The following is a 13782-nucleotide window of genomic DNA, read 5'->3' on the forward strand; positions in this document are numbered from 1 at the left end:
ACTTCGTCAGTCCAGTCCACCAGCTTGTCTATGTACTTTTGAAGTTCTACACTCTCCTCATGGTTCACCACACTTCCAAGTTTCGTCTCATCTGCAAGTTTGATGTTGTGCCCCCTACACCAAGATCTAGGCCATTAATATATATTACAAAGAAAATAAGGGTCCCAACACTGACCCCTGGGGAACTCCACTACAAACCTTCTTTCAGCCCAAAAACATCTATTAACCCTTAATCTGTTTCCTGTCACTCACCCATGTTGCTATTTTCCCTTTCATTCCATTGGCTATAATTTTGCTCAGAGGTCTGTTGTGCGGCACTGTATCAAATGGTTTTTGGAAGCGCCTGTACGCCACATTAACAGCATAGCCCATACCAACCTTCTTTTACCTCTTCCAAAGAACTCCAGCAAGTTAGTTGAACCTGATTTCCCTTAAGAAATCCATGCTGGGACTTCCGATGGCGTGCGCGAGCAGGGCGGCCGCAGCAAGAAAAGCTCCCGCCGGTGGCCACGATTTGCAGCATCTTCAGGGATTTCCCCGAGTCATCATTCACCCTCCGACTATCGTCGGCCTTTGGGGCCGTCACGGGCAGCTAGCGGGGCCGGTTTAAAAACCAGCAAAGAACCCGGGTGGGTGTCAGGCGGCGGGGGCTGAGGCGCTGGGCCCAGCGCGGCACGGAGGTCGGAGCAGCGGGGGCAGAGCCACAAGGAGGCAGAGGCGGCAGGCCCGAGACCAGGGCGCGATGTAGGCGGGATGTCCCACATCGGATGGCTCCCACCTAGGATCAAGAAAGAAGGCTGAAGTCCTGTCCCAGGGGAGCTCTGGGGGAATGTAGAGGAGAAAGAAGGTTTAAAGAAGTCGGGTGAAAGTTTTATTTTCTCCCCTTTTTTAAAAAAAAATAGAATAATTCAGATTGCTGAAGGACAGGAGGGTGAAAGGGGAGAGAAGAGAAAAGAAAGAAAAAACAATAAGCCACTAAAGGATGCGAAGAGCAGCTTCGAAGAAAGGAGGAAACGCAAGTTCGCCGCTGAATGAGAGGACGAGCAAAAGTGCTGACAGGATGGAGGAAGCCGAACCGCAAGGCGGGACCGCACTACTTACGGTGGAGAAGATGACCGAGGTGATGGCGGTGAAGTTGGAAAAACAGTTTGCGAGGCACATGGAGGCCTTGAGGAAGGAGACGGCGATCGCTTTGAAGTCATTGGTGGAGGAGGCAATCGCCCCGGTGAGGGTGGCGGTGGCAAAGGCATCGGCCAAGGTGAGAGAGCAGGGCGAGAAGATGAAGGAAGTGGAGGAGGCCGTGTCACGACACAGCGACCAGGTCACCTCGATGGGGGACGAGCTGCGGAGGGTGGTGGAGGTCAACAGAGGACTCCGATCAAAGCTTGAGGACATGGAGAACCGCTCAAGGCGGGACAATTTGAGAATTGTGGGCTTGCGCGAAGGGACAGAGGGCCCAAGGCCAACACAATACTTCGCTAAGAAGTTGGCGGAGCTGATGGGGGAGGGCAAGAACCCCTCCCGGTATGAACTAGACCGAGCTCATTGGTCATTAAGGCCGAAGCCCAAAGTGAACGAGCCGCCAAGAGCAGTAATTATCTGCTTCCATAAGTTCTGCATGAAGGAGAAGGTATTAAGCTGGACGAATCAGAAGCGTGAGGTGCTGTGGGATGGTACTGCGGTTCGGATCTACCAGGACTTGACAGTGGCAAAAAGACGAGCGGCGTTTGGGCGAGTGAAGGCTGCATTGCACAAGAAGGGGGTGCAATTTGGTATGGTGTACCCAGCAAAGTTGAGGGTAACGTATAACACCACAGACTTTTATTTTGAGACAGCAGAGGCGGCTGAGGCGTTCGTGAGGGCAGAAGGCTTGGGACAGACGTGAGGAGTGGAACTGGAAGAGAGACTGTGGACTGTGTTTGAGCAGGTGGAAAATGTATAAATGCGACAACTTTCTTTTTTAACTGATGTGTATTGTAATTTATTTCTCTTTGCATTGTTACAGAGTTCAAGTTAATGGGCATATGGGGCAGGTCCCGGTGTTATGATGATGGTGGATAAGAAAGTTGGGGGGGGGGGGGGGGGGGGGGGGGGGGGGGGGGGGGGGGGGGGTGGTCAGAGACCCCCAGTGAGGATAGTCACGTGGAACGTGAGAGGGCTAGGAGGCCCGGTCAAGGGTGCTTGCACATCTGAAAAGTTTGAAAGCCGATGTGGCAATGCTGCAGGAGACTCACTTGAGCGTGAAGGACCAGGTGAGACTTAAAAAGGGCTGGGTTAACCAAATGTTTCACTCTGGATTTGATGGAAGGGCTCAAGGGGTAGAGATGTTGGTCAGCAAAAGGGTATGCTTCCGGATGGAGAAGTTGGTGGCGGTTCAGGGGGGGGTAGATATGTGATTGTGACAGGGGCGCTAGAGGGGAGATTAGTGGCGCTGTTAAGTGTATACGGTCCCAATTGGGACGATGTGGGATTCGCAAAGATGGTGTTTGGGGCCATTCCCGACTTGGGACACACGAGCTGATTGTGGGGGAGGGGACTGGAACTTGGTGCAGGAGCCAAGGTTGGGAAGATCACGGCCACACTCGCTGGTCCCATCGGGGGGGGGCGATGGCGCTGGCTGGGCTAATGGTGGAAATGGGTGGGATGGACCCCTGGAGGTTCCTGCACCCAAGGGAACTGGAGTATTTGTTTTTCTCAGCAGTCCATAAGGTATATTCGCGGATCGACTTTTTTGTGGTGGGAAAGGCTTTGCTGGCTGGAGTCAAGGGGTCGGAATACTCTGCAATTACAGTGTCAGATCACGCTCCGCATTGGGTGGATATGGTACTGGAGAAGGGGGTAGCGCAGAGGCCGGGGTGGAAACTGGATGTGGGGCTTTTGGGGAACCAAGTGTTCTGTGAGAAAATTGAAAAGGTAATTAAGGAATATGTAGGTTTCAACTGAACGGGTGAGGTGTCGAAGGCAATTGTCTGGGAGGCTCTAAAGGCAGTGGTGAGGGGTGACATAATTTTGTTTAAGGCCAGGGTGGACAAAGAGGAAAGGTTTGAGCGGCAGAGGGTAATAGATGAGATGATGGAGGTAGATGAGAGTTATGCAGAAGATGGGGACCCAGCGAAGCTAGAAAAGAGGATGGAACTACAGGCGAGCTTCGATCGACTGTCCACCAGGAAGGCTATGCGCCAACTGAGACGAGCAAGGGGTGCAGTTTATGAACATGGAGATAAGGTCAGCTCCGGAGGGAGGCAGCGGCAAGGGAAATTCTTCAGGTGAGGGATAGGGCAGTGAAGTTGGTGGTGGCTCCGGAGCGGATTAACAAGGTTTTTAAGGAGTTTTATCAGAGGTTGTGCAGATCAGAGCCACCCGGGGGAGACCGTGAGATGCAGAAATTTCTAGATGGGTTGGAGTACCCGAGGCTAGGGGAGGGGGACAAGGCTACATTAGAAGGAGCAATAGTGGAGCAGGAGACAAAGGATGTGATTGGGAGGATGCAGTCTGGGAAGGTGGCAGGGCCGGATGGGTTTCCGGTAGAATATTATAAAAAATTCAAGGATAAGTTGGCACCCCTGATGGTGGGGATGTTTGAAGAGGTGATAGGGAAGGGGGTGCTGCCACAAACCTTGGGACAGGCATCGATTTCATTGTTGCTAAAAAAAAGATAAGGATCCGACGGAGTGTGGGTCATATAGGCCCATATCACTTCTGAATGTGGACACAAAAGTACTGGCGAAGGTACTGGCGGGTAGGCAGGAGGAGTGCCTCCCGAAGGTGACAGGTGAGGATCAGACGGGGTTCGCGAAAGGGAGGCAGCTGTTTTCGAACATTAGGAGGGTTTTGAACGACATTATGGCACCGGCGGAAGGGAACAGAGGTGTATGTGGCATTGGATGCCAAGAAGGCGTTTGACCGGGTAGAATGCGGGTACCTGATGGCAGTTCTGGAGCGGTTTGGGATTGGACCAAGATTTGTGAACTGGGTAAAGCTATTAAATAAGGAGCCGAAGGCGAGTGTCCATACCAACAATATCAGCTCGAGATACTTTTCTCTCCACTGTGGGACGAGGCAGGGATGTCCTTTGTCCCCCCTGCTATTTGCACTTGCGATTGAGCCGTTGGCCATCGCATTAAGAGCTTGGCAAGGTGGGATGGTCTCCCTCTGTCACTAGCGGGTCGGGTACAGGCGGTTAAAATAAATGTGTTGCCGCGATTTCTGTTTATTTTTCAATGCCTACCGATTTTCCTGCCAAAGGCTTTTTTTCAGGGAAATTGAGGGAAGGATTGCCTCCATCATATGGGGAGGGAAGGTGGCCAGAGTGAGAAAAGTGCTGCTACAGAGGGGAAGGCAGGTAGGGGGTTTGGGTCTCCCGAACCTGATGTACTACTACTGGGCGGCGAATGTGGAGAAGGTGCGGAGCTGGGTCAGAGGAGTTGATTCCCAGTGGGTCAGAATGGAGGAGAGTTTGTGCAGGGGGTCGGGACCAAAAACACTAGCAACAGCGCCGCTCCAGATAGCTCCGGGGAAATATTCGGGGAGTCCAGTTACAATAGCTTCATTGAAAATCTGGAGGCAGTTTCGCCAACACTTCGGGTTGGGGCAGGGTCAAGGGAAGTGCCGATTCGGGGGAACCACAGGTTTGAGCCAGGGAAGTGGGATGGAAGTTTTCGGAAATGGGAAGAGAAGGGGAGTAAGACACTAAAAGATTTGTTTCTTGGAGGTCGGTTTGCAGGACTGAGGGAGCTGGAAGCGAAGTATGGGCTGGAGCAGGGAGAAATGTTTAGATACATGCAGGTTCGGGATTTTGCCAGGAAGGAGATACTGAGCTTCCCGGAGGAACTGGCCTCCACATTGCTGGAGGAGGTGCTGACGACGAGGGGACTGGAGAAGGGGGTAGTGTCAGCGGTGTATGGAGCTATTTTGGAAGAAGATAAGGCACCACTGGAAGGGATCAAAGCAAAGTGGGAGGAAGAGTTGGGAGAGGATATGGAGGAGGGGTTCTGGTGTGAGGTGCTCCGAAGAGTGAATGCCCCCACCTCATGTGCGAAGTTGGGGCTGATAGAGCTGGAGGTGGGGGGGGGGGTCGTCGTCCCCAAATCACGTTCATATGTGTTGGTCCTGTCCAAAGCTAGAGGATTACTGGAAGGAGGTTTTTAGGGTAATTTCCAAGGTAGTGCATGTTAAACTGGACCCGGGTCCCCGGGAGGCCATATTCGGGGTGTCGGACCAGCCAGGGTTGGAAACGGGTGCAGAGGCAGATATCGTAGCCTTCGCCTCGTTGATCGCCCGAAGGCGGATCCTGCTGGGATGGAGAGCAACCTCTCCACCCTGTGCCCTGGCGGGGCGGGGGGATCTGTTGGAATTCTTGACTCGAGAAGGTTAAGTTTGAACTGAGGGGAAGCTCGGAGGGGTTCTACAAGTCATGGGCATTATTTATTATGCACTTTCAAGAACTGGATAACATCGAACATTTGTGGGGGGGGGGGGGGGGGGGGGGGTGCGCGTGTGCTGTGTGTATTAAGGATGACTATAGGTAATCCCCGATTCCTTCTTGTCATTTGTTTATGTAAACATGCGGGCTGATGTTTGGGGTTGGTGGGAGGATGGGATCGTTTTTATTGTTATGGGGATTGACATACCTGTTGCTGATTATTGTTTATTGTTGGTGGGTGTAAATACAGGAAAAAATGTGAAAAAGGAGAATAAAAATATTTATTTTAAAAAAAGAAATCCATGCAGGCTCCCCTTAATTAATCCACATTTCTTCATGACCATTAAATTTGTCCCGAGTTGTTGTTTCTAGAAGCTACTCCTCCATTGAAGTTAAACCGACTGATCTGTAATTGATGGGCTGATTTTTACTTCCATTTTTGAATAAGGGTTTAACATTTACAATTCTTCAGTCCTACAAGACCACCCATGAATCTAAGGAAGACTGAAAAATCAGCACCATCATCCCAGCCCCCAGGGGCTGGTTTAGCTCACGTGGTTAAATCGCTGGCTTTTAAAGCAGACCAAGCAGGCCAGCAGCACGGTTCGATTCCCGTACCAGCCTCCCCGGACAGGCACCGGAATGTGGCGACTAGGGGCTTTTCACAGAAACTTCATTGAAGCCTACTCGTGACAATAAGCAATTTTCATTTCATTTTCATCTTCCTTTCCTATTTTTCTTTCAACACTTTGTATCCAGGAATATTGAACATCCAGTCCTGACCAGCCAGGTCTCTGTTATAGCCACATCATACTTCCACATATCAGTCAGTGCCTGTAACGCACAAGTCTTATTAACCACACTTCATGCATTCACATGCATTCACATACATGACCTGTATATCCAGATTTATACCTTATTACTTTCTCCCTTACTCTGACAGCATTAACATTCTGTTCCCTATTTTGGTGCTACTTCCCAGCATCTGTGCACCTTGGGAAGCTGATCAAGGGTCAAAAACAACTGTATGGATGAGGGTTTCAGTTGGCCTGAGTCAGTAGCAGAGATGGGCAATGTTAAGAATGCTGGACGCAAGTGGTCTTGGAGTTGGATCCGGTTTGGGAACGAAGAGTTTAGCTCAAGGTAAATATGACACCAAAATTGTGAATAATCTATTTCAGTCTCAGAAAATGACCAAGGAGGCGGGTGATGGCAGTGGCTAGAAAACGGAGCCTGTAGCAATAGCTTCAATCTCCCTAATATTTATCTGGAGGAAATCTATTCTCCTCCTACCCTGGGAGTCAGACAAGTAGTGTCATAAATCAGAGGCAAAGGAGGAGTCAAGCTGGATGTTAATATTAATGTGGAACCTGACATGATTTCAAATGGTGTTACTACAGAGCAACATGTAGATGAGAAATGGGAAGGAGCCCAGAGTAGAATCCTGGGGAACACCAGAAGTAATGGTGAAGAGCAGGAACATTTTATTCAGAAATTTTCATTTATAACATATAACATATATAAACCATTCCAATACATTTTACATTATTACAAAAACAAAATTTCTCACACACCACCCTGGCCCAGCCCCATACTAAGACGACACCCTCCGACCCTAAAGAAAACATTACCACACTAACCACCACCCCCCCCCCCCCCCCACCCTAAAGAAATCATTACCACACTAACCACCCCCCCCCCCCCCCCCCCCACCCCCAACAGCTGGCTGTAGCCAGTTCCTCAAAAAAAGGGGATGAACAGCTGTCACCTGGAATAAAACCCCTCCCACCAATCCTGTCATTGTGTACTTTATCTTCTCCAGGAAAATCCACCAAGTCCCTTAACCAAGCCAAAGCCTTAGGCAGCACCAGGGACCTCCACCCGATCAAGTCTCGCCTCTGGGCTATTGGGGAGATGAAGGCCAGGACATCTGCCCTCTTCCCCTTCTGCAGCTCTGACAAGTCTGAAACACCAAAGATGTCCACCATCGGGTACAGCTCCACCCGAATTCCTAGAATCCCTGATATTCTTTCAAATACAGGATATTTCCTGACTATCACTGAATAGATAGGAAGGGAACCAGATTAGAGCAACAGAGGTGGGACTGGAGGAAGTGTGTGGATAACCATGTTACAGGTCAGGTAGGATGAGAACAGGGCATGCCCCCCAAAGCAGTAACATGTTGAAAAAGTGCTAGGCTCAACAACACGGAGGCATGAACAAATGCCCTTCCTGCCATGTATGCCCACATCTGGGGCGATGGATCACAGAGTCATTTTACTAACCCTTCTCATAAAGCAGGACGAGGTGATAGCTCTTTTACTTGCCAATTATTTTGCAACTCCATCCATTATTTCTACATATCCTACCTTTGTCTTCAGCCTCATTGTCCAGTCCCTCGGACAGTAGCCGATCCAAATGTTCATTCAGGTTCTGAAAATTCAGTGGCTTCCTGAAACAAATTTATAACATACAATCATAAGTGCACCTCTAGCTTAAACTAGGCCACAGAATAAGTTGGGGGGAGACAGTGACATAAGTGGTAATATCATTGGAGGAGTAATCCAGAGACCCTGTCATTGCTCTGGGGACATGGGTTCAAATGGCACCTGGTGGAATTTAAATTCAATTTGGAATTGAAAGATAGCCCAGTAATGGTCTCCATGAAAATATCACTCGTTGTCAAAACCCATCTGGTTCACTAATGTCCTTCCGGGAAGGAAATCTGCCCCCTTACCTGGCTTGGCCTACATATGACTCCTGACCCATAGCTATATGGTTGCTTAACTTGCCTCTGAAATAGCCTGAAGCTACTTGATACATAGGAAATTAGGGATGGATAACAAATGCTGGCATTGCCAGTGACACTCGCATCCCAAGAAATCATTTTTTAAAAATGTTAACAGTAAAGCACATTGTGCCTCTTTATGAGCTCAGCTTTCCTTTCTCATTATGGGGAAGGAGGGAGATAACTAAGTAACCTGTCTCCCAGTGCATGGGAGGAGTTCATTGGCTTTGGATTAGATTCAGTTGAAATGGTGAATTATTGATTGGCACGATCATAAAGTAGTACCAAGACTGAGCCAGCACCTGGAGGAACAGAAAGCTCCACAGAACAGATGGTGATGGGGAGAGGTGCTTTCAAAATGAACAGACTTCTTGTTCTGCAGAAACAGCAGATTTTTATTCCAATTCTACAATGCAGCGTTCAGAATCTGCTGGCTATAATCACTAGGTCATTCTGTACCTACCCAAGGACAGCTCAATTTGACTACAGGAAATGCCAACATTATTAAGTGGAATGGATCATGAAATTGCAAACAACAAAACTAAATTCAAAAGAGTGACAGTAACAGTGAAACAATGTCCAACAGCCCGAGAGCACGCAATATCAAGTATGTGTGAGAATAAGAGTATGTGACACAAAATTAATTGAGTGGGAAACAGGCAGAGACAAAATTGCTGGAAGAGATTTATAACTTTTTGTCAACAAAATAACCTCTGGCCTGCAGTGTATAGAAGAGTCTACAGCACAGAAAAGGCCATTCAGCCCACTCATCTATGCTCCACATGAACCTCCTCCCAGCACCTTCATCTTGTCACGATCTCCATAGATATCGATAACTTTTAGCAATATGAAGTTCCAATTGTTAGCTGAATAACCCAAAGAGACTGCATATGCAAAACGTTTGCTGTAACAAGTGGCTAAACAAAATTGACTAAATACTTTCTTTGTGTAGACAAAAAATGGGATTCTCCTTGTGTACTTATCACCCACCACACTCACAACGGAATAACTGTCTTTATAGCAGACACTGCTTCGACTAAAGACTGTCTCCCTCCAGAATCCAGCTGTTGTAGTTCACAAAGTCAAGCAGTATTTTCTTTCTGCTGATCATACAGAACTACTATCTGAAATATTCATTGATTTGTAGGGAAGCCTGTAACCCAATCTCAATTTTGGCTTCTTCTGCCCTCTTTCCCGTGACAATATGAAACACACAAGCTTTGCGTCCAGGGTGAAATGCTATTAGCTATCTTTGATCTCAACTCCTCTTCATCTTAAAAGTAAATGGATAACTTACAGCACAGCTGTTAATAACCCAGTCCCTTTCTGGGGCTTTGGATGAGCCAAGAGTCTACTTGTTCTAAACTCAGGATACTGCTGCCATTGTCTCCAAGGGTAAATACCTTGCACATTCTTCTGTGGAACAATCAAAGTCATGCTTTTACCTCTATCAATCAAACCAACAGATTTACTGTTAGGCAGACATCAGAACAGGTCACAAGAGCCTCAAAAGCTTTACCCAAAATTGAAATCTATGGTCCCAAAACATAACCTTATAAACCTCATAATTGAAACCATCTAACCCATCAGCTTATCCATCTATTTATTTCTCTCTTATGCACTTATCTATCTTTATCTCTACCATTTGCCACAACTGTCTCTTAAGATAGCAAGCTACCATCTCTTTATAGTGAAGAACTTTCTTATAATTCATTCATGGCACTTCCGGTGGCTGCCATGTCAAAGGAGGTCGCACGTAAGATAGCTCCCGCTAGAGTCCTTGGGTTTTTGCCCTTTTCACCCGGTTTCCCAGGGGTAATTGGTGGACAGATCTGTCACATTTGACAGCCTTTGTAAGAGGATGTCAAAAACCACAAGAAGAGATACTGGGAAGAAAGGGGTGAGCGATAGCCCTCCGAAGGAACTGAGCAAGGTGCAGAGTCCTGTGGGGTCAAGTGAGGCCGCACCTATTTCTGTGGATAAGCTGAGGGAGATAATGGTTGTCGAATTTGAAAGGCAATTCGGCAAGTATTTTGAAAGACAAGGGTGGGAGATGATGGAGACCCTCAAAAAGTCGGTGGAGAACACATTGGCCCCGATAAAGGCGGCATTGGGAAAGACTTCGAAGGGTGTTGAGGGGGTGAAGGAGATGCTGTCGCAACACAATTCGCCTTGCTGAATGCTGAGCTGTGGAGGTTGAGGGCTAAGGTCGAGTACCTGGAGAATAGGTTGAGGCAGCAGAACCTCAGAATCGTGGGGTTGCCTGAGGGAATGGAGGACCTGAGACTGCTGAGAATTTTGCAGCGATGTTTATGAAGTTGGTGGGGGAGGAGGACTGGTCCCCCCCATTAAGCTGGATAGGGCCCACCGATAGCTCCGGCTAAATCCACGGGCAAATGAGCCACCACGAGCGGTGATGGTATGTTTTCATAGGTATTGGAGGGTCCTGAAGTGGGCCAAGGAGAATCGGGAGGTGCAGTGGGAAGTCAGTATTATTTGTATACATCAGGATTTCGCGGCAGAATTGACAAGGAGGAATGCGGCCTTTAATAGGATGAAGCCGTTTTTAAAAGTGCTGTGCATTTTGGTGCAGTGTACCCGACAAGGCTGAATTAGGGATAATTCCAAACACCATTTCTTTGAGATGGCGGAGGTAGCAGGTGCGTTCATTAAAGCTCAAGGACCTGGACTGAACCGAGGTGGTTTGAATGGGACTTTGCTGGTGGTTGGGACAGGTTTATATGGGGATTTTGTTGTAAAGTTATATTTTCTTTTTTATCTTTCTCTTTTCCCCTTCACCTTTTTTTTTGCATAGAGTTGTTAATTGAAATGTTTGTTTTATTTTTGTTTTGGTTGTTATTATTTGGTTTTGAGGGCATATATGGCTTGGGGGAAGGGGAGGGGTGCTTGGCTGTTTCAGGGTTGAAAGAGTGGGAAGTTTCGGTTCTTGGGTATAGTGGCTTGGGTTATGGTTTATTTCTTTTGTTGCTTACTTATGTGAAGTGGGCACTGATGGGGAGGCTACCTCAGTAGCAGCCTAACTTTGGCTAGTGAATGGGAGCAAGGTGGGGGAGGAGCTGCAGTTTGCTGGACCTGTTTAGGTAGGTTTCGGTGAGCCTAGAAGGTGTGAATTGTGGAGGAAAAGGGATGGAGGAGAGAGGTGTTGGTTGGAGAGGAAGTTGGTGGGGGGGGGTTTCTGAGTCAGGGGAATGGGAGGGGGTTAAGCTGCTGACCGCAACTGGCAGTTATTCTTTGTCCCATCCGTTTGGTGGGGCTGCGGGCATCTTGGGTGGGCTCTGGTTTCAGGAATAAGAGATGGAGGGGACACTCCTTCACAGTGGAAATGGCTGACTTAAGGGGGAGGGGGCCGAGAGACCCCAGATTCGATTGGTTACGTGAAACTTGCAGGATCTGGGGGGGCCCCTGGGAAATGTGTGAGAGCTTTTGCTCTTTTGAAGAGTTTGAGGGCTAATGTGGTGCTTTTTCAGGAGACCCACTTGCGAGTGAGGGACCAGGTTAGGTTCCGGAAGGGTTGGGCGAGTCAGATTTTCCACTAGGGCTCTGAGAGCAGGGCCCGAGGGGTGGCGAGACTAATTAATAAAAGAGTTTGGTTTCAGGTAGAGAAGGTGGTAGTGGACCAGAATGGTGGTATGTCATCATTACAGGAAAGCTGGAAGACAAGTCGGTGCTTTAGCGAGTGTGCAAGCTCCAAATTGGATCATGCAATGTTCATGAAGAGGATATTAGTGGCCATACCATCCATGGTATGGCCATTAGTTGATCTTGGGGGAGATGTGAATTGTGTTTTGAATCCTAAATTGGATCGATCTAAGCCAAAGTTGTTGGCCTCTTCGGGGGTAGCAAAGGTACTGATTGAGTTTACAAAGTAGATGGAGCGAATCAGTGGTGGGTTTTTGCACCCTGGGGGTAGGGAATTCTCCTTTTTTTCTCCAGTGCATAACTTGTATTCATGTATCCACTTTTTCTTGATGGGAGGTCTCTGCTGCCAGAAGTGAGGAAAGCAGAATATTCCGCGATAGTAAGGTGTTTGATAAGGTTCCACACGGTAGGCTATTGCAGAAAATAAGGAAGTATGGGATTGAAGGTGATTTAGCGGTTTGGATCAGTAATTGGCTAGCTGAAAGAAGACAGAGGGTGGTGGTTGATGGCAAATGTTCATCCTGGAGTTCAGTTACTTGTGGTGTACCGCAAGGATCTGTTTTGGCGCCACTGCTGTTTGTCATTTTTATAAATGACCTGGAAGAGGGTGTAGAAGGATGGGTTAGTAAATTTGCAGATGACACGAAGGTCGGTGGAGTTGTGGATAGTGCTGAAGGATGTTATAGGATGCAGAGGGACATAGATAAGCTGCAGAGCTGGGCTGAGAGGTGGCAGATGGAGTTTAATGCGGAAAAGTGTGAGGTGGTTCACTTTGGAAGGAGTAACAGGAATGCAGAGTACTGGGCTAATGGCAAGATTCTTGGTAGTGTATATGAACAGAGAGATCTCAGCATCCAGGTACATAAATCCCTGAAAGTTGCCACCCAGGTTAATAGGGCTGTTAAGAAGGCATATGGTGTGCTATCCTTTATCAGTAGGGGGATTGAGTTTTGGAGCCACAAGGTCATGCTGCAGCTGTACATAACTCTGGTGCGGCCGCTCCTGGAGTACTGCGTGCAGTTCTGGTCACCACATTATAGGAAGGATGTGGAAGCTTTGGAAAGGGTTCAGAGGAGATTTACTAGGATGTTGCCAGGTATGGAGGGAAGGTCTTACGAGGAAAGGCTCAGGGACTTGAGGTTGTTTTCATTAGAGAGGAGAAGGCTGAGAGGTGACTTAATAGAGACATATAAGATAGTCAGAGGGTTAGATAGGGTGGACAGTGAGAGTCTCTTTCCTCAGATGGTGATGACCAACACGAGGGGACATAGCTTTAAATTGAGGGGTAGTAGATATAGGACTGATGTCAGAGGCAGTTTCTTTACTCAGAGAGTAGTAGGGGTGTGGAACGCCCTGCCTGCAACAGTAGTAGACTCGCTAACTTTAAGGGCATTTAAGTGGTCACTGGATAGACATATGGATGAAAATGGAATAGTGTAGGTCAGATAGGCTTCAGATGGTTTCACAGGTCGGCGCAACATCGAGGGCCAAAGGGCCCGTACTGCGCTGTAATGTTCTATGTTCTATGTTATATCAGATCATGCCTCGCACCTGGTAGATGTGGTTTTGGAGATGGGGCCGGTTCAGCGGCTGGCATGGTATTTGGATGTAGGGCTGTTGGCGCATTTAGGATTTGTGTGTGAAGCTGGCCAAGATTGATGAGGATGTGGGGTTTACAAAAATATAGCGCAGGTTGATAGGGAGGCAAGGGAGGTACGGCAAAGGCTGGTGGATGAGATCTTGAAGGTAGATGGTAGACGCTACTCCAGAGCTCCTGGATAGTACGAAGACGTTGCTGATGCAGTTTGACATATTATCCACTAATATGGTAGTGCGCCAGGTAGAACATAGCACATACAGTGCAGGAGGCCATTCGGCCCATCGACCCACTTAAGCCCTCACTTCCACCCCA

The 13782-nt window shown here is 48.2% G+C and overlaps 1 protein-coding gene across 2 annotated transcripts in view; it reads right to left on the reverse strand.

Annotated features, from left to right (window-relative positions):
- LOC119973187 (E3 ubiquitin-protein ligase RNF123) overlaps positions 1 to 13782 on the reverse strand; it is a 537603-nt gene that overhangs the window by 494162 nt on the left and 29659 nt on the right. For both annotated transcript variants that reach the window (XM_038810837.1, XM_038810836.1), the window contains exon 4: positions 7792 to 7874. In XM_038810837.1, coding sequence (XP_038666765.1) covers positions 7792 to 7874 — 83 coding nt within the window. The remainder of the gene's footprint in view (positions 1 to 7791; positions 7875 to 13782) is intronic.

The sequence above is a fragment of the Scyliorhinus canicula genome, chromosome 11 (genome assembly GCF_902713615.1).
Source record: "Scyliorhinus canicula chromosome 11, sScyCan1.1, whole genome shotgun sequence".
Classification (NCBI taxonomy): Eukaryota; Metazoa; Chordata; class Chondrichthyes; order Carcharhiniformes; family Scyliorhinidae; genus Scyliorhinus; species Scyliorhinus canicula.